At 48.3% G+C, this 24,574-nt stretch overlaps 1 protein-coding gene across 4 annotated transcripts in view; it reads left to right on the top strand.

Annotated features, from left to right (window-relative positions):
• Positions 1–24,091, top strand: part of RASSF2 (Ras association domain family member 2) — a 42,537-nt gene extending 18,446 nt beyond the window's left edge. For 3 of the 4 annotated variants that reach the window (XM_039224171.1, XM_039224172.1, XM_039224166.1), the window contains exons 2-11: positions 5,537–5,627; positions 8,450–8,525; positions 10,808–10,959; positions 13,307–13,395; positions 14,588–14,748; positions 15,560–15,661; positions 16,754–16,805; positions 17,293–17,414; positions 18,535–18,632; positions 20,124–24,091. In XM_039224171.1, coding sequence (XP_039080102.1) covers positions 5,569–5,627; positions 8,450–8,525; positions 10,808–10,959; positions 13,307–13,395; positions 14,588–14,748; positions 15,560–15,661; positions 16,754–16,805; positions 17,293–17,414; positions 18,535–18,632; positions 20,124–20,193 — 981 coding nt within the window. In that variant the 5' untranslated portion in view covers positions 5,537–5,568 and the 3' untranslated portion in view covers positions 20,194–24,091. Of the gene's footprint in view, positions 1–766; positions 778–5,536; positions 5,628–8,449; positions 8,526–10,807; positions 10,960–13,306; positions 13,396–14,587; positions 14,749–15,559; positions 15,662–16,753; positions 16,806–17,292; positions 17,415–18,534; positions 18,633–20,123 lie in introns of those variants that run through there. The other variant, XM_039224175.1, reaches the window with a different exon arrangement.
• Positions 24,092–24,574: the final 483 nt, after the last annotated feature.

Below are 24,574 nucleotides of genomic sequence, written 5' to 3'. Positions count from 1 at the left end.
AGGATCCTGCCAGGTAACCTACGATGGTCTCCCCATTTCCAGAACCTTAATTGAATCACACATGGGGACTCCTAAGGTAACATTCACAGGCTCCCTGGATTAGGACCTGGGTAGCTTTGGGGCCGTTCTTCAACCTACCAAACCTCCCGTGGAACCCCAACGCCTTGACGTGATGGTCAAGGTCCCACATGAGCACCACCCCATTTCGCACAGCTCCGGGGTGCACGCTGCTTCTGTCTGGACCACTCTGCCCTTCACCTTTACCTTTGCTGGCTGCACCTCGTCACTGAGGTCTCAGCTGAGAGATCACTGAGACTCCAGAAAGCTCCTGGGAACCCCCAAGTCCAGATTAAGCATCCTTCTGTGTGCCGCCATACACCTGCCTTCCTTGCTAGAACAATCTCCTCCTGTCCCTCTCCTGCTAGACCTGGAGGGCAGGGCTGGGCTCGTTCACTTTGCTGCTGAATCACCATTAGGAAGCGCAAAATGTGGCATGTGTTCGGTATACAATACATTTTTGTTAAAGGTGTCCACTTAAATCTGCATAGAAAGGGTACTTTAAAAAAGAAACGACTCACTAGTTTCGGGTAATTGTCTTTAAAAAAAAAAATAATAACTTTTTCACCAGTCTGATTCTCCCCCCCCTCCCCCCCCCCACAGTGCATATGTACCTCTGTTTTTATGATTGTTTTTCCTCTTAGGAAATATTGAAAAATGAACATTTATAATTTAGAGAGAACAGTTGTGTTCTGAGGATACCCCTTTTTGGGTACGCAGGTGGGGACTGAATTTTCTGAACGAGACTCAGCCCTTCGGCTCCCCTCCCTGCACTGATGCCCCTCCTTTCGGGAGCCTTTTGCATTGGTTTCCTGTGGCCCCTTAAAGCATTGCCAAAATGAAGCCCCTTAAAACAACACAAACTTATTACCTTAGGGTTCTGTAGATCAGAACCTACGGGGGCTCACCGGGCTCAAATCAAGGTGTCAGCCGGGGCTGTGTTCTTTTCTAGGGGACCCAGGGGAAAATCCACTTGCTTGTCCTTTTCAGCTTTTCACATTCCTTGGCTCGGGCCCGTCTTTCTCCAGCTTCGAAGCCAGCCACGGCAGATTGTGTCCTTCTCACGTCGTAGCACGATAGCACCGGCTTTTCTGCCTCCCTCTTCCATTTTGTAAAAAGTCTTGGCGAAATACACAGAAAATGTATCAGCTTCCTCATTTTTAAGTGCGCAGTCCAGTGGCATCAAGGACAGTGGCTACCATCCATCCATGTGTTACTACCATCCAGCCACGGATCTCTTAATGTTGCGGAACTAAACCTGTACTCCCGAAACACGAATTCCCCCCCGCCCCACTCCTAGACTTGGCAACCAACTTTTTTTTTTTTAATTCTTTAAGGTTTGTTTTATTTTTGAGAGAGAGAGAGAGAGAGAGACAGAGTGTGAGAGGAGGAGGGACAGAGAGAGAGGAGACACAGAATCCGAAGCAGGCTTCAGGCTCCGAGCTGTCAGCACAGAGCCCAACACGGGGCTCAAACTCACGAGCCGTGAGATCATGACCTGAGCCAAAGTTGGACACTTAACCGACAACCACCGAGGCACCCGAGCAACCAGATTTCTACCTTATGTTTCTATGACACTGACTACTCTGGAAACTTCATATTAGTGGAATCAGCCAGTAATTTGTCCTTTTGTGGCTGGCTTATTTCAATTAGCAGAATGTCCTTGAAGGTCATCATCCATATTGTAGCATGTGTCAGAATTTCCTTTTTTTTTTAATGTTTATTTATTTTTTGAGAGAGAGAGAGAGAGAAAGAAAGAGAGAACAAGAGAACTAGGGAGGGGTAGAGGGAGAGGGAGAGAGAAATCCCAAGAAGGCTCTGCGCTGTCAGCACATAGCCAATGTGGGACTTGAACTCATGAGCTGTGAGACCACGACCTGAGCGGAAACCAAGAGTCGGCCGCTTAACCAGTTGAGCCACCCAGACACCCTAGAATTTCCTTCTGTTTTTTAAGGCAGCATAATATGCCATAGTATACCATACACGGTTAATCCATTCATCTGTTGATGGACATTTGAGTGGTTTCCACCTTTTGGCTGTTGTGATCAGTGCTGCTATTGACACGGGTGTATAAATATCTCTTCAAGATCCTGCTTTCAGTTCTTTTGGATGTATACCCAGAAGTGGAATTGCTGGATCATATGGTAATTCTGTTTTTAACTTTGTGAGGAACTGCCATGTGGACAACATGTCCACAGTGGAGCACCATTTTACATTCCCACCAACAGTGTACAAGGGTTCCAGTCTTTTCCACATCTTCATCAACACTTGTTATCTCATGTCTTTTTTTTTTTTTAACATTTATTTTTGAGAGAGACAAAGTGTGAGCTGGGGGAGGGGCAGAGAGAGAGAGAGAGGAGAGAAAGAGAGAGAGACAGAATCCAAAGCAGGCTCCAGGCTCTGAGCTGTCAGCACAGAGCCTGACGTGGGGCTCAGACTCATGAACCGTGAAGTCATGACCTGAGCTGAAGTTGGGCACTCAACCGACTGAGCCACCCAGATTCCCCTCATGTGTCTTTTTGATACTAGCTGTTCCAACAGGTGTGAGATAGAGGTCTAATGTCACTCTTTAGCATGTGAGTTTCCAATTTTTCCAACACTTATTGAAGTTTCCCCATGAATATTCTTGGCTCCCTTGTCAAATATTAATTGTATATCCATGGGTCTATTTCTGGTCCCTAAATTCTGTTTTATTGGTCTACGTGCCAGCATCATACTGTTTTGGATACTGCAGCTTTGTAGTAAGATTTGAAATCAGGAAACGTGATGCCTCCAGCTTTATTCTTTCTCAGGATTGCTTTGTCTATTTGAGTTCTTTTATGGTTCCATACACATTTGAGGATTATTTTTTCTGTTTCTGTGAAAAATGCCATTGGAATTTTGGTAGGGATTATGTTGATCTAGAGATGGCTTTAAGTACGATGGACATTTTAACAGTATTCTTCTGATCCATGAACATGGGATATTTTCCCATTTATTTGTATTTGTTTTCAGTTTCTTTCATCAGTGTCATTTAGCTTTTTAGATGTTGAATTTTGTCAAATGCATTTTCTGCATCTGTTTAGATCATGTGATTTTTATCTCTCATTCTAGTAATGTGCTAGATCACATTTATTGATTTATGTGTGTGGAATCATCCTTGCATCCCAGGGATAAATCCCACTTAATCATGTTCTATGATCTTTTTAAAAAAAGTTTATTTATTTATTTTGAGAGAGAGAGAGATAAAGAGAGCACCTGTGAACAAGGGAGGGGCAGAGACAGAGGGAGAGAGGGAGAATCCCAAGCAGACTACACACTGTCAGCACAGAGCCTGACATGGGGCTTGATCTCATGAACTGCGAGATCATGACCTGAGTTGAAATCAAGAGTCAGATGCTTAACTAGCTGAGCCACCCAAGTGCCCCTCATGTTATATGATCTTTTTAATACAGTGTTGAATTTGGTTTGCTAATATTTTGTTGTGGATTTTTAAATTTGCATTCATCAGGTAGATTGGCCTGTAGTTTTATTTACCTGGCCATCAGGGTGTCAAGGTAACACTGACTTCATGAAATGAGTTGGGGAGTGTTCCCTCCTCTTCAACCTCTTTTGGAAGAATTTGAGAGGGATTGATATGGATTCTTCTTGAAACATTTGGTAGAATTCACCAGTGAAACCATCTGGTCTGGGCTTTTCTTTTCAAGACCTGGGAAATTTGTGATTACTAATTCAATCTTACTTGTTATTGGTCTATTAAGATTTTCTTTTTCTTCATGATTCTGTGTTGGTAGGTTATATGTTTCTAGGAACTTATCCATTTCTTCTAGGATATCCATTTTGTTGGCATATAATTGTTCATAGTATTCTCTTAAGATCCTTTGTATTTCTCTGGTATCAGTTGTAATGTCTCCTTTTCATGTCTAATTTTGTTTGAGTCTTTTCTCTTAGTCTTACTAAAGGTTTGCCAATTTGGTTTATCTTTTCAAAAAACCAACGTAGTTTCATTGGTCCTTTCTATTGTTTTTCTCTTCTTTCTTTCATTTATTTCTACTCTGATCTGTGTTATTTCCTCTCTTCTTCTAATTTGGGGCTTCATTTATTCTTTTTCTAGTTTCTTGAGGTTGTTTATTTGGGACCTTCCTTTTTTCTTAATGTAGGTGTTTATTGCTATAAGCTTCCCTCTTAGAACTGGTTTTGCTGTATCCCATAACTTAGATGTGTTGAATTTCCATTTTTGTTTGTTTTGAAGACATTTTTGACTTCCACTTTGATTTCTTCTTTGACCCATTGGTTGTTCAGGATGGTTTTGTTTAATTTCCACATATTTGTGGATTTTCCGGTTTTCTTCCTGCTATTGATTTCTAGTTCATAGCATTCTGGTTGGAGAAGACATTTGATATGATTTCAATCTTCTTAAGTTATGAAACTTGTTTTGTGTGTTAATCTACTTTGAAGTGCATCAAAAAGAAGACGGATTGTTGAACAAAGGAATGTATAGCTGGACAGATGTGTGATAAAGAAGGATAGTAAATGTTAAGGGTAGAATAGCCATGCACACTATTCATTGTCTTGTTCTAAATCTTTATGTTTGAAAATGCTCATAACAAAATATTTGAAGAAAATTTCTGGTAAGCTGTTACCCAGAGAGCGCCAATCCTTCTTTCATTTACATACAGATATACATATACCAGGGCTTCTAAACTGGGAGAAATTTAGCCCCAAGGGGACACTGGGTAATGTCCAGAGACATTTTGATCGTCATACTGGGTGGTGCTGCTGGCGCCTGGTGGGTAAAGGGCCGGGATACTGCTACACACCCTTCAGTGCACTGGACAGCCCCCACAACAAAGAATGATGTAGCCCCAAATGTCAATAGTGCTGAGGCTGAGAAAGACTGACATATATCGCTGAGTATCTGAATATAGATCCATTCATATAGACGTTTACATATGTATGTTTTATGCTTACATATATTTTAAACAAAAATGGACGCACAGTTTTATAACCTGTGTTTTCATAATGTATTGCCATGAGCTCAGGTAACCAAATTGGCTTTAACGTTGTCATATTTTAATGGCGATCATAGATGGATATGCTGTGATTTATTGGGCCCAGCTCTCTCTGGGCATTTTTAGGTGGTTGACCAGTCTTTAGTCTACCTCAGTAGAATTTGAGCATTCACTATCAGACAAATCTCTATCCTGTGTGGTGAAGATCTCTTCAGGAAAGACTTGGGCGTCAACATTCTCTGTGACTGGAACTTTTGTTCTGGGGCTTTCCGAGGGCTGTCGTCTTCAGGTGCCTTTCCCCAGCGGCTGTGGCCAGTGGAGGCAGCAGCCAGCAGTGTGGCATCTCACCAGCCCCGGGTCAACGTCGGGCTTCCCCAGCTCTGGATCTGGGGTGGGAACAGAGCCGTGTGCTCCCTCCCCTGGTCCAAGTTCTGCTGAGTTCCTAAGGACACAATTTGACTTTAACCTGTGTCTTCTTTCAAATATAGGTCTCCCCTTCTGATGAAAAGAGAAAGGAAGAATGGACTACAGTCACCAAACCTCCCTAGTCCCATGTGGACAAGATAAATACATCTCCAAGTAAGATTTTCTCGCTGTAGTATTGTGTCCCCAGTGGCTAGTCCCACAGGGATGGAAGCCCCTGGCATAGGAGCCTCTTCTGTACGCGGGGGAGCAGGGGCTCTCCTATGTGGGGGAAGGAGCGAAGCCCCTGTGTGAACTAGGGAGAGCACAGCAAGGTTGGTGCTATAGATAAAAAACACGCCCCCAGAGCCTGGCCATAGATAGCAAAGTAAAGGAGACCTTCAAGACACAGCACGTTTGGATGCTCAAAAGAGATGGTATCCTGGAGGGCTTCCAGGAGGAGTTAATGGTGGCGGCTCACTGTGCTACCAATGGTATCCCCTTGGGGGAGTCCCAGCCAGGTTCTGTCCCTGTGCTGCTGGCTTTTGACTAAACGTTCAGGTGCCCCCTGAACAGAAGGAGACAATTTCATTGCTCTGTATGCAGGAAAATCTCTCGAGCTCAGATTTTTGGCTAATGTGAGCCAAAGTGGACTTTTTAAAAAAAAATTAACCTTTTTTAAATGTTTATTTTTAAGAAAGAGAGAGAGAGAGAGACAGAGCGCTAGCAGAGAAGCGGCAGAGGGAGAGGGAGACACAGAGTCAGAAGCAGGCTCCAGGCTCTGAGCTGCCAGCACAGAGCCCAACGCGGGGCTCAAACTCGTGAACCCTGAGATCGTGACCCAAGCCAAAGTTGGATACTTAACTGATTGAGCCACCCAGATGCCCCCAAAGTGGACTTTTTCAAATTATATTTTCGAGGATATATTTTTATGTCCAGCACAAGGATTTGTTCACACTGGGTGCTCTGTGTCTGAGCTAAATGTTTAGCTTATCTGACACCAAATTGTTTTAATTCCTTTACACATATTTGGCCATATACAGACATGCAGTTGTGTGAGATATGGATCATTCTTATCTCTTGATTGAAGGATTTCCCCAGCGACTTCTACTGATCCGGTTACTTGAAGTCACATTTTTCACTAATTCACTTAGGCTTGCATAGAATTACTCCGATTTTTCTAGGTTTAACTTGGCAGGAGAGTCTTGGAATTTCAAGCCGGCTTTGACCTCTGGGGTGGCCCCGCATGGCTCTGTTGAAATGGCTGGAATCAGAGGGACTGAACTTCGTAGCCTCTTGCCTGAGACGAGGCAAAAGCACAGGCAGCCTCTTCCCTTCACAGCCCCCAAGCGCTAGCATGCACTTTCCGATAACACTTGAGTAGACTGTTCTCAGGTTTGATGCGCATTCACCCTGATCACAGAGGTGGGAAGTCGTCACTTTTTCTTTGTTCAGGAGAGCTGTGTTTCCAGAGGGCCACCTGGAAACCAGGACCTAACAGCTAAGGAGGCCTGGGAGGAGGCTTCAGCGGGATATTTTCAAGTTAAAACAATTTTGTTTGTGTATTTATTTATTTAAGTAATCTCCACACCCAACATGGGGCTTGAACTCATGACCCTGACATCAAGAGTCACATGTCACATGCTCCTCCAACTGAGCCAGCCAAGCACCTCCCCCCCCAAAATTTTAAAACTAAACTGAAAAGAGCCACCTGGGTGACTCAGTTAAGCGTCCTACTTTGGCTGTGGTCACGATCTCACAGTTCATGAGTTCGAGCCCCACTTCAGGCTCTCTGCTGTCAGCGCTGAGCCTGCTTCAGATCCTCTGTCCCCCCCCTCTTTCTGTCCCTTCCCCACTTGTGCTCTCTCTCTCTCTCTCAAATAGAAATAAACACTTAAAAGAATAAATAAACAAAAAATAAAAGAAACTGAAAGAATCTAGAATTAAGAATAAAAAGATAAAAGTTGGTAGAATAGAATATCACCAGGGCCCAGAGCCCTCTCCTGCGCCCTTGTGGTCACTGCTCCCCAAGATGAACCACTATCCTGAACTCTAGCACCCACTTTAAACTTTATATAAATGGAACCATCCGATACGCGGTCTTTGGTGTGAGGCTTCTTTCACTCAGCGTAATGTCCGTGAGACCCATCCGTGTTGTGGGTAGCTCATTCACATTCTTGCTGCTACATAATATCCCACCATGTGACTCAGCCCCCTTTATGCATCCAGTCCACCGTGGTGGGAGTTTGTAGGTTTTTAAACACGCCCTGAGGTCATGTCTATGAAGCGTAAGTCATTGGGTCCAGACCTATTCCTTTTTTTTTTTTTAAATGTTTTTTTATTTATTTCTAGGAGAGATAGAGAGAGACAGCGTGAGCAGGGGAGGGTCAGAGAGAGAGGGAGTCACAGACTGAAACAGGCCCCAGGCTCTGAGCTGGCAGTCAGCACAGAGCCCGACGCGGGGCCCGAACCCACGAACCGCGAGATCATGACTCAAGCGAAAGTCGGACGCTTAACCGACTAAGCCACCCAGGCGCCCCCAGACCTATTCCTTTTAACTTTCCGGAAAGCCTAGAAGTTTCCGAGTCTCGTGAAGGCCTACCGGGATTGTCCTGTCCTAAGCGCAGGGTCCTGTCGTAACTCACAGCGTATGTGAGGGAGGACAGACTATGGAGACATTTGCCTCTGTGGATCTGTGCCTTATGGAGGACTGCGTATTTAGCTTGGGTTTGGGGACTGTGGTCAGAAGGCGGGGCCTGCCTTGGTTTTCTGGAGTTGTTCCTTACGCTACGTGTCTACTCTTGACCTCGATCTTGGGGGAACATGAGGATGGGGGTGGTAGCTATGTGTGTGTGCACACACTCATGTGGACAGACACCCAGACTGGGGTGGCCGAAGACCAGGTTAGAGAAAAGAGGGAACAACGACATTCAGTGGCTTCAGCTGGGAGTGTTACACCTTTTGTATTTTTGTATTGTATTTTGTATTTTTCCCGCAAGGAACGAACTTCTCCTGCATTTGAAGACCTACAATTTGTACTATGAAGGCCAGAATTTGCAGCTGCGACACCGTGAGGTAAGGGGTCCTCAGGGAAGGGGGACCATGGGCCAGCCCAGTCTTTACCTCCACGTCTCCAGGGTCTAAGGGTCCCTGCCTCTCCTGCCCCCGCGAGTGGCCTCTCATTTAGGATGTCAGCGGGAGTTGCTGGAGTTCTTTGGAAGGAGACCCCTGGCTCATTTTGTTCTGAAGAGGATGGGCTTTTCTGTTCCAAGGACATTTCTGGGGATGTGAGGCTGTGGGAGGGGGGGGGGCGGTCCTCCAAAGGGGGCTTTCATGAAATGGGCAAGTCATGTGAGGTCTGTGTGGAAATGCTCTGCCCTTCCTCACCTCTGTATCGGTGTTCCTGGGGTGCCTTCCCAGGATGCTCTTTGCTATCCGTCCATCTTTCCCCAGCCCCCATCCTGAATCTAAGCTTACTCATCCTGTATACATTTCTGTAAAGCCTGTTATCAGGTAGATGATGAGCTATCTGGGAGCCTGGTAGAGTAATTTATACTCAAGAGTTCTAGACTGATAAGAAGATATGTGTAATACAGTTCTAAACGCATTTTCAGGTTATCTAGCCAGGGCGATTTAATCCATAGAAACAGATATCAGATGGTAGAATTTCAGCTACTAAGGCAGGCTGGTTGCAGATAAGATGTGACATGCAGTGACTTTTTCTGTGGCCCTTAAACCAGTCCACTTAGGCAAAGTCCTACTTTGCCTAAATCATGTAATGATGCCAGCCTTGACCAGCTAGAAGGCCATACATATAACCTGTTCTTTTTTTTATATATAAAATTTTTTAATGTTTATTTATTTTTGAGAGAGAGGAAAAGCTTGTGTGAGCGAGCGAGCAGGGGAGGGGCAGAGAGAGAGGGAGACACAGAATCCGAAGCAGGCTCCAGGCTCTGAGCTGTCAGCACAGAGCCCGACGTGGGGCTTGAACCCGTGAGCCGTGAGATCATGACCTGAGCCGAAGTTGGATGTTCAACTGAGCCACCCACGTGCCCCCTTATGGCCTAGTCTTAAATAAACCTTCCCTTCCACCTCCCTCCCCCCCTACAAGATGCCCACACGCTTGAAAGTTGTTTCATTTCTCTCCTGTCTTGTTTTATTCTTCCCCCACCTGTCTGAGGATGATCCCGGGATCCAGTTCAGTGGTTCATTGGACATGTGTGTCTTTATCCATACAGCATGTCCTGAAGACATGGCTCTTCCTTCTGAGACTTGGGGAAGAAGGTCTGACCCTTTTATGCATTGTCCTTAAAACTTCTCCTAATTAATGACTGGGCCATTCTCAAGATTCTGGTCCTTGAACAACTTTTCTGGGCTGTGTCTTATAGAATAAATTCTCAGAATGCTCTATGATTAAAATGTTTCATGATCATCAATGAGACTATTTTTTTTTTTTTTGGATAAAACATGCAGATGCCCTTAAAAGGGTTTCACATTTAATTTTTTATCAGTCAGCAATTCTTGAGTATAAATTGGGAATTCTTGCCGGATCCATTCACCTCCTAGAGAGCCGTCATGTAGCCCATAGCTAATTAAAGGCTCTGGGAAGTTCTGCTGGTAAGAAATCTGATTAGCACGTCATCATGATCACTTGACACCCTTTTTAAGGTAACAGTTGATCTGTTAGAGGAGCTAGTATTCTGTAGAATAAAGTTGAGGAAATGTTACTTTGAATCTCCTTCAACAGACAGGTCAGATTGCTAAATATATGTTATAACTAAAGACATACCATTTTCCCTGGTAAGGGAGAGGAAAGTAGCTAATGCAGGAATTTAGCTTCTGCTTCATTAGCAAGGTTAGTCTCACTTATTTAAAAGATGTATGCTTGTTTTCTATAAAGTATTAAAAAAACACCCCATTTAAAAAAATTATTTATTTTGAGAGAGAGGGAGCACGAGCAGGGGAGGGTCAGAGAGAGAGGAGAGAGAGAATCCCAAGGAGGCTCCTCACTGTCATCTCAGAGCCCAACGTGGGACTTGAACTCACAGACCGTGAGATCATGGCCTGAGCTTAAATTAAGAGTCAGATGTTTAACTGACTGAGCCACCATCCGGGTGCCTGAAAAATACCCCATTTTTATCCATCACACGTGTTCTTGAATTTCAAGGCAACTTTTGTGTGGACCCGTGAGGTCCTCTTCAGGGCGTCAGAGAGTTTGCAGTGGGGTGTGTCCTGGAGCTGGGGTGTGAGTGTAACCGGGGTGCGCCCAGCGAGGACACACCGAGGGCGCTGTCCCCCAGCGTGGTGCTGGCGGGGTTTTCTGGGCTGGCTCACCGTGCTGGCTGCTCTGTGGGCAGGAGGAAGATGAGTTCATCGTGGAGGGGCTGCTGAACATCTCCTGGGGGCTGCGCCGGCCCATCCGTCTGCAGATGCAGGATGACAACGAACGCATCCGCCCCCCGCCATCTTCTTCCTCCTGGCACTCTGGCTGTAACTTGGGGGCTCAGGGGTGAGTGGGGAGAGGTGGGCCTGGGGGTGACTGGGAGTGTCGGGGGTTTCTCTTCTTGCATATTGTTGAGTTGGTAAATGCCACCTCCTTCCAACAAGCCAGCTCTCCATTCTCCCACCTGCACCACCGGTGCACCTGTTCTGGGCTTAGGAGGAGGAGGAGGGAGCAGACACTGGTGTGGTCTGGCCACCATGCCTGTTACCACAATCACTGGGTGAGAGTCAGAGGGGAGACGCACCAGCGCCTGGCTGAGCGGTGTGTCCTCCCTCATGGAGAATTCCCGAGACTCTGAAGGGAATCGCTTCAGAGCCAGCCAGGCCAACCTGCAGAGTTTCAATGGATGCCTGGTGTCCCAGAACCTCCCCAAGGGGACCACTGCTCATAGAATGACCCCGCTCCGGAGACACTTAGGGCTCCAGCATTCTCTCCAAAGCTTTCCGTATCTGGGGGGAAACCTGGAAGATGAAGAAGAGCATCAGGACTTGTCCAAATCACGCAGACAAGGTCAGCTTGGGGGCTGCTCCCTTCAGGCCCCACCTGGAGCTGGTGTTGGCGTGCAGTCTGTAGTCTGGGAGGCCCCCGCCTCTGGGTCCCCGCTGGGAGGTCTGGGAAGGTCTGCTCCTTTCCTCCCTCCGCTGTCTGATGGTTGCCAAGTGCATCCAGTGAGGCCCGCCCTCTTTACTGGGACTTCTTTCTGGAACTTCATTTCTCGGTATCAAGTGACTGGCTGTGTTCCATCCAGAAACTTATCGGTCCCTGCTGCCCTGGGGCCGGAGTACGGGTGGGGCGGGCCGACCTCTCAGCCAAAACCACAGCGATAGTGTTTTCTGTTTTAAACCAGAACCCGACCCTCTCTGTTGGACACACTGAACGTTCTGTTAAACTCCACATTGTGGAGTTTATCTTTCTCTAAAGTGGAGAGAGACCTACATTGTGGCCAGACCCTGGAGCCCATCTGCTTTCTTTGCAAGGGAGGTTTAGGAGGGAATTTATTGCCCATCCCATCAGGAGCTGCGATGTCTAGTCAAGGTTCTCTGGCTTCATCTACCTTGGCTGGGTTCTCATTCCACTTTTGATTTCAGCACTTTTACCGTATCTGGTTTCCTGTGAGTCAAACCCTTCCCACAGTCACGTCCCAATCCCTGGCCTATGCTACCTTCTGTTCCCTAAATGACAGGGTTTTTGAAATGCCATTTGACCGCGTGGTTTTTGGCTGAGCCTGCTAAGGGGTCCTTCACTCTGCACACTCGTTTCTTCTCCCATCCCTGCAACGTCAGGCAGTCTCGGGTGGCTCTTGAAACCGACCAGTACTTTGAGAGAGTTGTCGGGAATGGTGGTAGTGTCAACTCTGATGCCTGCTACAGTAAAGCAAGCGCCTGGACCACTGTGTCCAGAAGGATCCCGAGACCTGTTTCTGCCTCGGTGAGGGAATGGGCCGTGGTCCCTGTGGGTGCCCGGTGTTCACTATTCCCGAGAGGCTCTGACCAGTTCCATTCTGGAGTCCGAAGTCCAGAGTTCTACTACAATAGGAAGTTCTTTCTGATTTTCCATTTTAGTGTTTCCAAAAAACTATTCTCTTCTCTTAAAACTTTTGTCCCTGGACCATAAGTCCCATCTCTTCCGGGTGTCAGGGAGCCCACACTCTTCTCATGTTGGGATGGTTCTAATTGGTTAAGTATGATTCTCCTTTCGGGCCAAATCCTCTGTTGCTTTTGGGTGTGCTTCTCTGAGCTGCTGTCATTATCCTTTCTGGCTTAGGGGAGTCATTTGCCAGTTACCACAGCAGCACCAGGACTCTGCTCAGACTGCCTGCTTGTGGTCCTTTCTCCAGCTTGGCTGGGCATTCCATCTGGCACCCCCAAGCACGCCATCATCAGTGGCCCTTCCAACGCAGCCCTGATCCTCAGGGCAACCATTCCTTTTAGATGCCAGAAGCAGTTTCTGAGTTATTCCTCCAATAGAAAAGGACCTGGACTGGAATCTTGTCTGGAGAAAAAGAAATGTCTGTTTTTAGGATTTTCCAAATAAGCCATAGAACCCGTATGTGCTTAGAAACTCCGTGCACACAACGCACAGATTTTGTTCTTTGGGGTTCTCCACCCTGGGCTTGATGAATTGGGTGCTTGTGTTTGTTGCTGGGAATGAGCATCTTCTCCTCCGAAATACCCCTGCGCCGGCCAGTACTCAGCCCTGGAGCTTTGCCAGCCTCACGGGACACAGCATGGGCTGTCCACGCGGGTGTTTTCTGGTCCCCTGTCTGGCATAGGCGAAGTGCTCCCCTCGCAGGAGAGGGAGTGTCTCCCTGCAGGGGCTGAGCCAGGCTCCCTTTTGTTTCCTGCCTCCCCAGCACCATCCTGAAGCCTCTCACCGTGCCCAGCATTCAGATCTCAGAAGCGGACGCCCCGCCCGAGAGTGAACAGACATCGAGTCCCACAGGTATGTGCGCGGTGGGAAGGGCTCCTGCTTCAGGCCCACGTACGTGAAGACTGATGTGGCTCCAGCTGTTGTACAGTGAATAAATGAAATTCACCTGGTTCAGGATTCAAAGAGGATTCCAAGAAACAGATGAAAATTACCCATTTCATCTACTCACCCTAGAGGTTCCCTCTCTAGAAAAAAACCTGAAGGCGTGGTGAGACTATCTTGCCGAGATATTCTATGCAAATACAAGCAAATACACAGCAATGTACCTTTATCGTCGGATGTCATTTCTTTTCTTCCCCGTTTCCATCAGTGGTAGCATTTTGCTCATCCCTGTTTCTATGAGTTTGTTTTGAGTACTGCTCCATACAAATCCACGAAGAACTTCCGTTCTTTCCATTGTGTGGAGAAATGATAGTTGGCTCACTCCCTACTGATAGACATTGAAGTCATTCCAGTTTTTTTTTTTTTTTATTTTGAGAGAGAGAGAGAGCATGTATGTATGAGTGGGGGGGGGGGGTACAGAGAGAGGGAGAGAAAGAACCCCAAGCAGGCTCCATGCTGTCAACTCGGAGCCCCACGTGGGGACTGATCCCGCAGAACCATGAGATCATGACCTGAGCAGAAGTCAAGAGTCTGACGCTTAACCAACTGAGGCCCCAGGCCCCCCAAGTCATTCCAGTCGTTTACTGTGACAAACAAGGTTGCAGTTGGTGGCCTTGTACACGTGTCATTTCACACATTTGTCAAGTGTCTGTAGGATTCTTTCAAGTGGAATCTCTGGGTCTGAGGCTATGTGCATTTCTAATCTTGAAGATATTGTCAGCTCGCTGTATCTTGCAAGTCCTTATGTCATGCTTATCCTGTGCCAAGCACTATTCTAAAAGCTTTGTGTGAATTCATTCACTAAACCCTCCTAATAATTCCGTGATGCCCACTTTATAGATGAGGGAACTGAGGCAATGAACATAGAGGGGTCTGTGCTACATGGCAATGGTGAAGCTGGGATTTGACCCTGGGAATCTGGCTCTGAAGTCTGTGCTCTGAACCTTGTCACCGGACTGCTTCTCAGTACATTATACCATATGTTTTTCCCCCGAGTGGGAAATACAGTTTCTATGAAACATATGTGAGGGGAGGCGGTGGTGGGTACTGCAGCCCTGGCCACACCCCCGGCCCAAGAGCTTATTTCCTCCTTCCCTCTTAGACTCCAGGGGCTTGAAGACCCTGCAGGAAGACACCCCGCAGCTGATGCGCACGCGCAGTGATGTTGGGGTGCGTCGCCGTGGCAATGTGAGGACACCCAGCGACCAGAGGCGAATCCGACGCCACCGATTCTCCATCAATGGCCATTTCTACAACCACAAGGTAGAGAGGATGGGGGGGTGGGACCTGGGGAGCCTTAGGGGAATAATGCTTTTTCTTGGGCAGCTGCCACCTCGAGGCTGCAGACGTGTGGGAAGCCAAGTGTTTGCTGTCCCGTCTTTGGGTCGTGGGTGGGCTTCAGGTTCGGCTGGCTCTGTGAAGGACGGGGAACCCTGGATCAGGAGCCCCCCACAGGTGGTGGGTGAGATGACAAGCATCCGAGCCATTCACTACTCTGGGGAAAATCCACACGTTACCCACTTCCTATACCATGTGCCCCTCGGCTGGTGTGGGGCCCCCCTTTTCTGTGAGCTAAGTGCCACTTCTGAAACAGAGTTTCAGGACTCAAGCCAGGGGCATCCCTGCACTGTCTGCCCCACTCAAAGCTGGCTGACCCTCTTTCCTTCTGCTGCCTGGTCCAGACCCAGCCCTAGGAGCAAGTGCATCATGGGAGAGTGGTCAGAGACCTTGTGTTGAAGTCACAGTGGAAGGAGCCTTGTGGGGGTTTTATCTGGAGAGAGGGTCTTCCTTATCTGGGTCTACCTTCCCTCCCCAGCCCTGCCACTTGCCGAGCTCAGATCCCCCCTTGCGGGCGGCGGGTGGGCAATTCGATCCTGAGTTAGGCAAAGCCCGGGGCGGCCTTATTGACATTAAAGCCCACTGCTTGCCAGGCTCTCAGGGAGCTGTCAGGTGCACAGGGTAAGGGCCACTGTCACTGTGCCCTTTCCCCCAGGTCATGGGGCCCGACACCTAGGTTTTAGTGCCCCAGTCCTTGTCCCCACCGCCAGCCTGAACTAGACCTCTCTATTGACAGACGTCTGTGTTCACGCCGGCCTATGGCTCTGTCACCAACGTCCGCATCAACAGCACCATGACCACCCCGCAGGTCCTGAAGCTGCTGCTCAACAAATTCAAGGCAAGTTCCTCCTGCTGGCTGGCCGGGGATGGCTGGTACGCGTGCCCAAGGGCCGGGGGGCCGGGGAGAGTGTGCGGTAAGGGGGTGCCGGGCAGACAGTTTGGGCTCTTCAGACTCTGCGACATCAATGTCACATGGGAGCCTGTCAGCAAAGCAGCTCAGGCCCCAGCCCTGAATTAGACCTGTGGAATCCGAAGCCCAGATGTGAGGCCAGGGAGCCCGATCAGCAACTTGCAGGGGATTCAGATACCCCAGGCCTGATGACTGCTTGGGGCTCTGTGCACAGACTGACTTCTGAAACACATTTGGGGAACCAACTATGGAAAAGGAATTTCAGGGGGTCCTAGGTGGCTCAGCCAGTTGAGTGTCTGACTTGAGCTCAGGTCACGATCTCACGGTTTGTGAGTTCTAGCTCCGAATTGGGCTCTCTGGTGTCAGCACAGAGCCCACTTTAGATTCTCTGTCCCCTCTCTCTGCCCACACACTCTCTCTATGTATCTCTCTCAAAAATAAACATTAAAAACAATTTTTTAAGAAACTTTAGTAGATGAGCAAATCATAGTGCATGAGTGTTTTTAAAGTTCCGTTACTCTGTTCTCTGCAATCCCTGTATAAGTAATTGTCCCCTTATCTTTTGAAGTCAGAGATTCTTATTTTTCATTGAGGCTAGTATCGCCCAGTGGCCTAAGGGCACAGGCTCCATGTTTGAATCCCCAACCATCACCCGCTGGATGGATGAGCTGAGCAAGTTACTTAAGCTGTGTGTGCTTCTGTTTCCTCATCTGTAAAATGAGAGTTAATGGGACCCCATGGAGGGGCTGTCGGGAGCATTAGATGAGTGAACGTATGCAAAGTGTGGAGCACGGTGTTGGCGGGTGCAATAAATGTTAGCCCTGATTATCTGCGGCGACTGATGAAGCTCCCTTCCTGTCCCATCCCCTAATCACTCCTGAGAACTCTAGATAAATAGCTCCCCCCTCGAAAGTTGCCTAAAGTTGATTTAGCTTTGCGAGACGCAGGAAGGAATGGCTTGGGGTTGGAATGTATGAATATGTGCTTCCTCCAAGCATCTTTATTTTTTTTCTGATTCAGATCGAGAATTCCGCAGAGGAGTTTGCTTTGTATGTGGTCCACACCAGCGGTGGTAAGTCTGAAAAATACTGTGTACTCGAACGTCTTTACTTCACTCAGAACAGCAAATAATAATAATAAAAAAAAATACCCCTGCCTCATTTGCTTGTTGTTTGGCTTTTGGAAACTTCCAAGTGTTGTTTTTTCCTCCGAAGCTGCTGGGCTTACTGGCTGAGTCCACTGGGGAATGCCGTATGTGGCCAGGAAACAAACACTAGAACCTATCTGCTTATTTAAAAAGGAACTGGATTTTCTCAAGAGGTAGATAAAACCAATTCCTCCAATATAGTATCTTCCAAAGGATTTGAGCATGGTAGTTCTGTTAGGGGGAGGGAGTGGTTGCTTTGAACGAGGATTGTTCATTCACCATTCAGTCTCCTGACTTACGTGGCCACATCTCCTAAGGTGCCTGGGCCATTTGGACCCCTGAGTTGGCCGCTACTTACGGTGGAAAGGGCTTGGGCCGAACTCAGGGCTGCTTCTGGCTGTGTATGTTACAGAGAAACAGAAGCTGAAGAACACCGATTACCCGCTGGTTGCTCGGATCCTCCAGGGCCCGTGTGAGCAGGTCTCCAAAGTGTTTCTTATGGAGAAGGACCAGGTGGAAGAAGTCACCTATGATGTGAGTCCTCTTTTGGTCGGGTGGTCGGGGACCTCAGGAGGGCAGGGATTTGGTTGAGTTATGGCTTGACTTTTTGGCCAAGGGCCACGCCCCATTTTGTGCCATTCCTCAATACCAGGTTTCCTTGAAGCAGTGATGGCCATGAGGCAGGGAGAATGAGCACAGAGGCTAGGCTGAGGCCACCATAAGAGGCCTGAGACACTCTGCAAACTTCTTTTAGCGACTTCAAGAAGTTAGCAGTGATTTTACCTTATCTTATGCATCAGCCAGCTTTTGCTACTGTAATAAACACCTCCAAATCTTAGCCGCTTACAACAGCAGATATTTACGTTCTTTCTCAGGAGGCTGCAGGCTGGTAGCAGCAGTTCTGCTGTGGGCTGTGGGTTGCGTTCACGTGTGCACTGCATGTCTTGTTCAGAGACCCAGGCCTAAGGGGGAGTGCCTCCCTGGGGTGCAAGAAACCAGGCCAAACTATGTAAACTCCTTTGAAGCCTCCACTCAGTCATGTATTATATCATGTCCATGCACATTCCATTGACCAAAACAAGTCACGTAGACATGAATAGGGTAGAGAAATCCACTTGTCCCATGAAGAAGAGTTGATAAAGTAGGGTGGGGTTCTCGTGGGGGATGATGGATGGCTTTTAACTTCAACTCACGTGGGAACCACCCTCACCCCCACAGCCTCTCCAGAACAAGTTCGCATTTGGAGGAGACTCTAGATGCTGACTATCGTCCTAAGCCATGGTTCCGTAAATCCCCTTAGGGGCAAACAGGGAACTTTATTGAATATCGTGGGTTCGGGTCTTCCTCTGCATCACTGCGTCAAGAGAAAGTGCTTTTCCATATTTGATTTCACCTTGTCATGGATTGGATGCATGGGGACGAGAAATGAGAAGTTAGAAGGTCTGTATCATGTGTAGGGAGCCGTCTGCACCGCAAACTCCATTCCAACCTTGAGAAGAATGAGGCTTGGCCACCTCCTTTGAGGAAATCTTGGATCAGTGTAGAAATAGGGGCCCCACGGCTCTGGGTCTTATGTAAAAGAGACACCAGAGGGAATTGGAATAGGGTTGGGAGGGGGTGTGGATGTGCCCCAGACTTACTTCTTCCTCCCCAGGTGGCCCAGTACATAAAGTTCGAGATGCCTGTCCTCAAAAGCTTCATTCAGAAGCTCCAAGAGGAAGAAGACCGGGAAGTCAAGAAGCTGATGCGCAAGTATGTGTGGCCCCAGGGCGGCTGGTTGGGCTTCTTCTGGGGCCTTCAGGAGCCCTTTCTCTGTTCAGGTGCCTTGCAGGGACTGTGCTGAGTGGCTGTGTGGGCCTGGGCCCTGTGGACTTCCTTTCGGGGGCATCCCATGACAAATGGGGATCTCAGATGGGGACACAAAACATAAGTGTGTTGGTCTCTTTGCTTCTTAGGTCAGCTTCTCATTTTGATGTGGGACATAAAAGTATGCCAGGGAAGGCCATCTTAGCAGCGGAAAGTAGGCTGAGCAGCCTACTTCGGAAATCCTTTCCTCTTACCCTTCTCCCTTCCCAACATTTCTCTTCCGGAAATTGCATTTGGCTTGAAAAGCCCCATAAAGCTTCTCTCTGGGGAGGATTAAAAAAAAAAAATTATGTTTTGAGGTATAGTTGACACACAATGTTATATCTGTTTCAGGCGTATGGCGTAGGGATTCAACAATTCTATGCATTATTTAGTGCCCACCATGATGTGTGGTCACCATCTGTCACCATACGTTATTACAGTCTTATTGACTGTATTCTCTATGCTCTTCATTCTTGTGACTTTTTATTTTATAATCGGAAGTTTGTACCTCTTAATCCCTTTCACCTGTTTGACCCTATTTCTTGGGGGTAATATTTTTTATTATGATTTTGATTTTTTTGATTATGATTTTGATTTTTTGATTATGATTTACGATTTTCTTGCCATGTTTAGTCATAAAGTGGGCTACTTCCCATGAATATAGCAGAACAATTGATTGATTTCTGCTGATAGCAAACAGCACCGATGTTATATTTGCTGTGTCAATGATAATAACTTGTATGATAGCAGTTAATATTTACTGAACACTTACTATGTGCCAAACTTTTAAGATAGCTTTTGCCATGGGGTGCCAAGCCCTGGAATGTCCCTGTTAGTCCTACAGCAGTAGATGCTCCAGCGTCCGCGCTGCCTTATTATTCGGGGAGGGGCCAGAGACGGCATTCATCAAGTCTTGGGCGCCCACGCTTGGTAGTTGCTATAGCCTATTCTGCAAGATGCAGGTACTGATACTAGGTTGAACAATACAAAGTTGCCTTTTTTTGTAGACACCCTACCCCCCTGCCAAAATAGTCAGATAATGGCAATTTCATATGGTCCAGCCCACGTGAAGATCCTGAGCTCCTGTGTCATGGATCCTTGGGCACAGTAAGCGCTCACTTGGTGGAAGCCTTACTGTTGGTGGTGCTGTTTCGCTCTCCCATCTTTCTTTTGCTAGAGTGTCTAACTACGCAGGGTGTCTAGTTTGGATTTGGTCTGTTCAGTCCCTCTCCACTGGGTATAGAAATGAACACAAGCCACAAAGTGGCTGATGGCTGGGCTTGCGATAGAAGGAGAAGGAGCGGCAGGTGGCCCCTGTGGCCCGGGTGGCGGGGAGAGATCAAGAGGAGGTGTGCATTGCTTTCTGCTGTCCACCACAGCTGTCCTCGTCCCCAGGTACACCGTGCTTCGACTGATGATCCGGCAGAGGCTGGAGGAGATGGCTGAGACCCCAGCAACAATCTAAGCCACAAGAGGGAGGGGATCCAGATGCCACAGGGGCCGCCGCCAACATGAGAAGATGCACGGGAAGCTGGATACCTTCCTTTCATGGAACCATTTAGATGGAGACCTCTCTAGCGGCCACCAAGCCACCATTCACTGCCCGGAGCGGGATGGAGAAGCCAGCAGACGTCTCCCCATCCTTGGATCCCTGCACTCTGCCCCTTTCCTTCACTCACAAGGACTTTTGAGCTTTGTTATAAGGACCTAAAATGTGTGTGTGCGTGCGTGTGTGCATGTGCGTGTGTGTGTGTTTGTGTCCGCACATGAGCACGTGCACGCAATGGAAGCGTGTGTGCACACATGGTACATATCCACGTGCCTACCTGATATTCACATGCAACTGAATTCCAAACAACCAGCATGAGTCTGCGGGGCTTGCAGGTATGATGCTCGAGAGAGGGCAAATCAGAGACGTCACCAACCCGAGGGGTTTAAGCGGAAGACAAAATCTCTCCCCTCCAGCGCCAGGGAGCAGCCACACATGTTTAGAAGGGAAGGGGACTCAGCAAGCTCACCATCCGGGATATTTATATGTTAGTGGAGATGCTCCTTGTACTCCTGACAGGATTGGGGATTGGACATTAACAAAGTAACAGCCCCCTGTCCCTGGGGAAGGCGTGACGCAAAGAGAAAGAGAAACCATCCTTGGCGTAGCTGCAATGAGCCCACGCGTTTTTACACTGGAAACTTTGATGGTTTTAAATAACAAAAATGGATGTGATGATCTCTGCGGATTCTGCCTCTGTCCTCGCCTCCATGGCCACCTCTAGGAGACAGCAGAGGAGCCTGATGCCGCGATCAGCACGCCGAGCTGCCGGCCCCAACTCTCTGGTGCCTCCTCGAGTTGAAGGAAGGGTCTCACTGCTCTGTACATGGCAGACTGGCTAGTGTGGCCAGAGAGTTTCCTCTTTAGGGCAATGTAGAGGCTTCTTGCAGGAATGACAGACACCTGCAAGCCTGGCCCGTTTCGGATCATCAGGGGATCCTCGTGCGCCTGATGCTGAGGCCATGTATTTGAAGTCAGGGCACCATTCTTTCCAACTACTGAATTTTTGCAGGTTGCTCTCACCTTGTGTGTGGAGATGGACTCCAAGAATGAGCCTGCTATTGACCGAGTGTGGGGCTCGGGGAAGCTCTTGGGGCTGCCCTGCGAAGGTGCATCGGGAGGGTGGAGCTTCTCTTTCAGCTTCTCTAGGCAGCCACCTGGGTGATCATTAGAAGAGGCCCAACTGCGGGGAAAGGGCAGGACAGTACTGTCCCCCTGGGGTCCCCATCAGGAAGACTTCCGGGCAGCTGGGCCACAGTGTGGCTGACACAGTTTGAAGAGGGACAGATAGACACTCGGGGCAGGGGCCCGGCTGGGGGATCAACCAAGCAAGGCCAGGAGCCTCTAACAGCAGGTGTCTCAGCCTCATTGGCGGAGAGGCTCCCCACCTCTTCACCTCCCCTCCATGGAAGGTTTGGGGAGCTGGGCGGTCAGGGGAAGGAGAGCCACTGGTCAGCACCTGCAGGGAAGGTGGAGGCTTGCAGCCGGGCGGTTCCTGCCCCCTGCTCTCCCCTGTGGCCTCCGTGGCCTCTAGAGGGCTCACAGCTGTGGTCTCATTGTTGATTTTCAAAACGATGGCACATGGCCACCTGGCAAGGTGCCAGGGGCCTCTTAGCAAGGTGATCTCCTCGGGGACCGCGCCACCAACCCCATGGGGCATGGACTGGAAATCCGGTGGTCTTAGTCTCAGTCTGGCATCTCGGTGGGCCTCTGTAAGTGCACAGAAAAACCGGGTCAGGAGAGGCTCCCTTTGTTCCAGATGGCCGAGAGCGGCTGTGTGAATGCAAACACGCTTCCTGAGTCTTGCCTTTGAGAAAGTGACTTAAGAGACTTCTCTTCCAGTTCTTTTTATTGTGACTGTTCACAGCCTTTGTTGGCCACAGTAATTCTCCTCAGTGGGCTAGGCAGAGAAATTTCCACAGAGCCAACTACTAACTGCTAACTTTTGTTGGACAGCTGTTTCTGGTTCCTGAAAGTTCTTTTTGATTTGCACTAGCACTACGATAGTTTAAATATGGATACGTTGCAAAACGTCAGGTTTGCCGGATCCCTTTCTGAGAAAGTGATACTAAGGTAGACCTGGCTTTTTAAAGATGGGGCAGGGGTGGGGGGAACGGATTCAGGGTGGAAGTCAGGGGAAATCGCATCTTACAGGATACATTTCCACTCACTGTGGGCCGTACTTTGCCATTTTGGCCCACCCTGTTTAGAGATCATTTCTTACTTCCTAATAACCCGATCAGGAATTTTGGAAAGGTCCTTTGAAATAGCAGCGGCTGAAACAGAGATACTTCACCGCAGCATGAGCTGGATTTTCTCACTGGTATCACATGGCCTGGCGGCTTTGAATTCCTGTACCGATTTGTGGGGGTTTATGTAATTGTGTGCAATGAACCTGAAATTGTGTGAAGAACAAAAGGCCAATTTATAGGGTTTTTTTCCCCCCTAACTTGTGAAAAGCAGTATAGCCACATCTGGCTTTCTTTTTCTAGGGGTTTATGTTACAAGGTGATCAAATGAAGGAAAAGCCCGAGTCCATCAGGCTGGGAAGGGGGTGCGTTCCCCCAGGTGATGATGAGATTAAGCACAAGGTCACATTCTCGGTGATCACATGAGTGGACAGGTGATGAGTGAAATGGGAGTGGGGGGATGCCTTGGGGAGAGGCTGAGAAGCACAAACAGCAGGCTTGCCTGTGCGTGCTGGCGAGGAATGTGCGCCCGCATCTCCAAGCTGATGGACTTGGGTTTTAAATGAGGTTGAGGAGGGAGGAGCTCAGATTAGCTACCCACCTTAGAGAAAAATGTGAGGACTGAGGTTCTGGTCTGAGACTTCAAGGAGAAATATTTGCACCCTTCCCTCCCCCCTCCCAGAAAGAAAACAATAATACTCTCTCCTGGAGATCCCCAGATAAAGACATTTTATCATCGTTGTAGATTAGACTTTAAACTGTAATGACACACAAATCTGTTCTCAGATGCAAAACTTCTTGGCGCAAATCTTTTTCTGCAGAATTGGGTGGTTATTTCTGAGTGTCAGGAGCGAAGAGAAGCAATGGATCCCAGAAGGGCAAGAAACTCTTAAGAGAAGCTCTCTTAAAAAAAAAAAAAACAAAAAAACCCAAAGCTCCTTATTGGCATGGAGAAATATGATGTCCTAGATACATCGCCAAGAGAGGAATTTCTGTATGAACAAGGGAATTTCAGGGCCTCATGGCCAAACCGTGATGTGGGGGCTGGGACAGCAAGCAGAGGAAGTCTCTAACATCCTTGCTGTAGCGGCGCATTGTTTTTGAGTTGCTGCTTAAGCTGTACACAAATCCTTGCTTGAGTCAGATGAGAAGTGGTCTCTGAGAGGGAGAGAGGTGAAAATGAATGTAGCAACCCTCCTTTCAGGTGGGACCGAAAGCAGTTACCCTGTCATGGGAGGTTACAGCGCCCTCCTGCGTTTTACCCAAGCACGAGATGTGGACGAACTGTGACGGGAAAGCCTCAGTTTACCCCTGGAGTCTTCCCAGGCGATCCCAGACCTGCTTCCCGGGGCCGGTGGTTTCTGTTGTGTTACTGCTGCTAGTAACAGGGTCTCATCACTTGTTTTAGCTTTGTGAAGTATCCTTTTCATAATCCTGACTTGCCTTCTGCAATGGTACATGACCAGGTTCACTGTCGGTCTTCGGAACTTACAAACGGATGCATCTAGGGATCATGATGTGATTTGACAAGGCCTCAGCTGGGGCCACATGTTTCTGTAACATTTTGATATGTTTCCATGCACCTAACGTAGATCTTGTTGAAATAAAGCACTTTTCAAAGAGAAGTCCCTCTGTGGATGAGTCCGTGTGTGGCCGCTGGGCACGGTGCTCTGCCCAGTAGGAAGGCCAGGGATGGGAATGCGAAGTCACCTCCAGGAAATACGTTGATTTTCTTCCCCCAGAGTTTCTGGTTTGAACGGGCTCAGGCTTGGCTGGAATATTTCAGGTCAGAAGTGAAATGAGTCCCCGGTGAGTTCAGGCCCTGCTGGAGCCAAGGGTGGTGGTGGGAAGAGCTGGGGCCCACCATTCCGTGACACAGGATTTTGTCCTGACTCTACCCCCAAGCCTCTTTTGATCCTGGGACCAATTCATGGAACCTTTTGCGAGGACTTGGTTTCCCCCGGTGTAAAATGGCCAAGTCACCCTGTGGAGGTGTGGGGACCTGGGCTTCCCTCCGTCAGAGGCAGCTCCTCAGCGGTTGCCAAATGTAAGACCTCAGATGAGGGCCCAAGTTCCATCTTAAGGAGCAGGGCAAGTGTGACAGTTAA

This window comes from Hyaena hyaena, unplaced genomic scaffold (genome assembly GCF_003009895.1).
Source record: "Hyaena hyaena isolate Hyena2069 unplaced genomic scaffold, ASM300989v1 scaffold_16, whole genome shotgun sequence".
In the NCBI taxonomy this organism is placed as follows: domain Eukaryota; kingdom Metazoa; phylum Chordata; class Mammalia; order Carnivora; family Hyaenidae; genus Hyaena; species Hyaena hyaena.
This window is presented reverse-complemented; position numbering and strand designations above follow the sequence as displayed.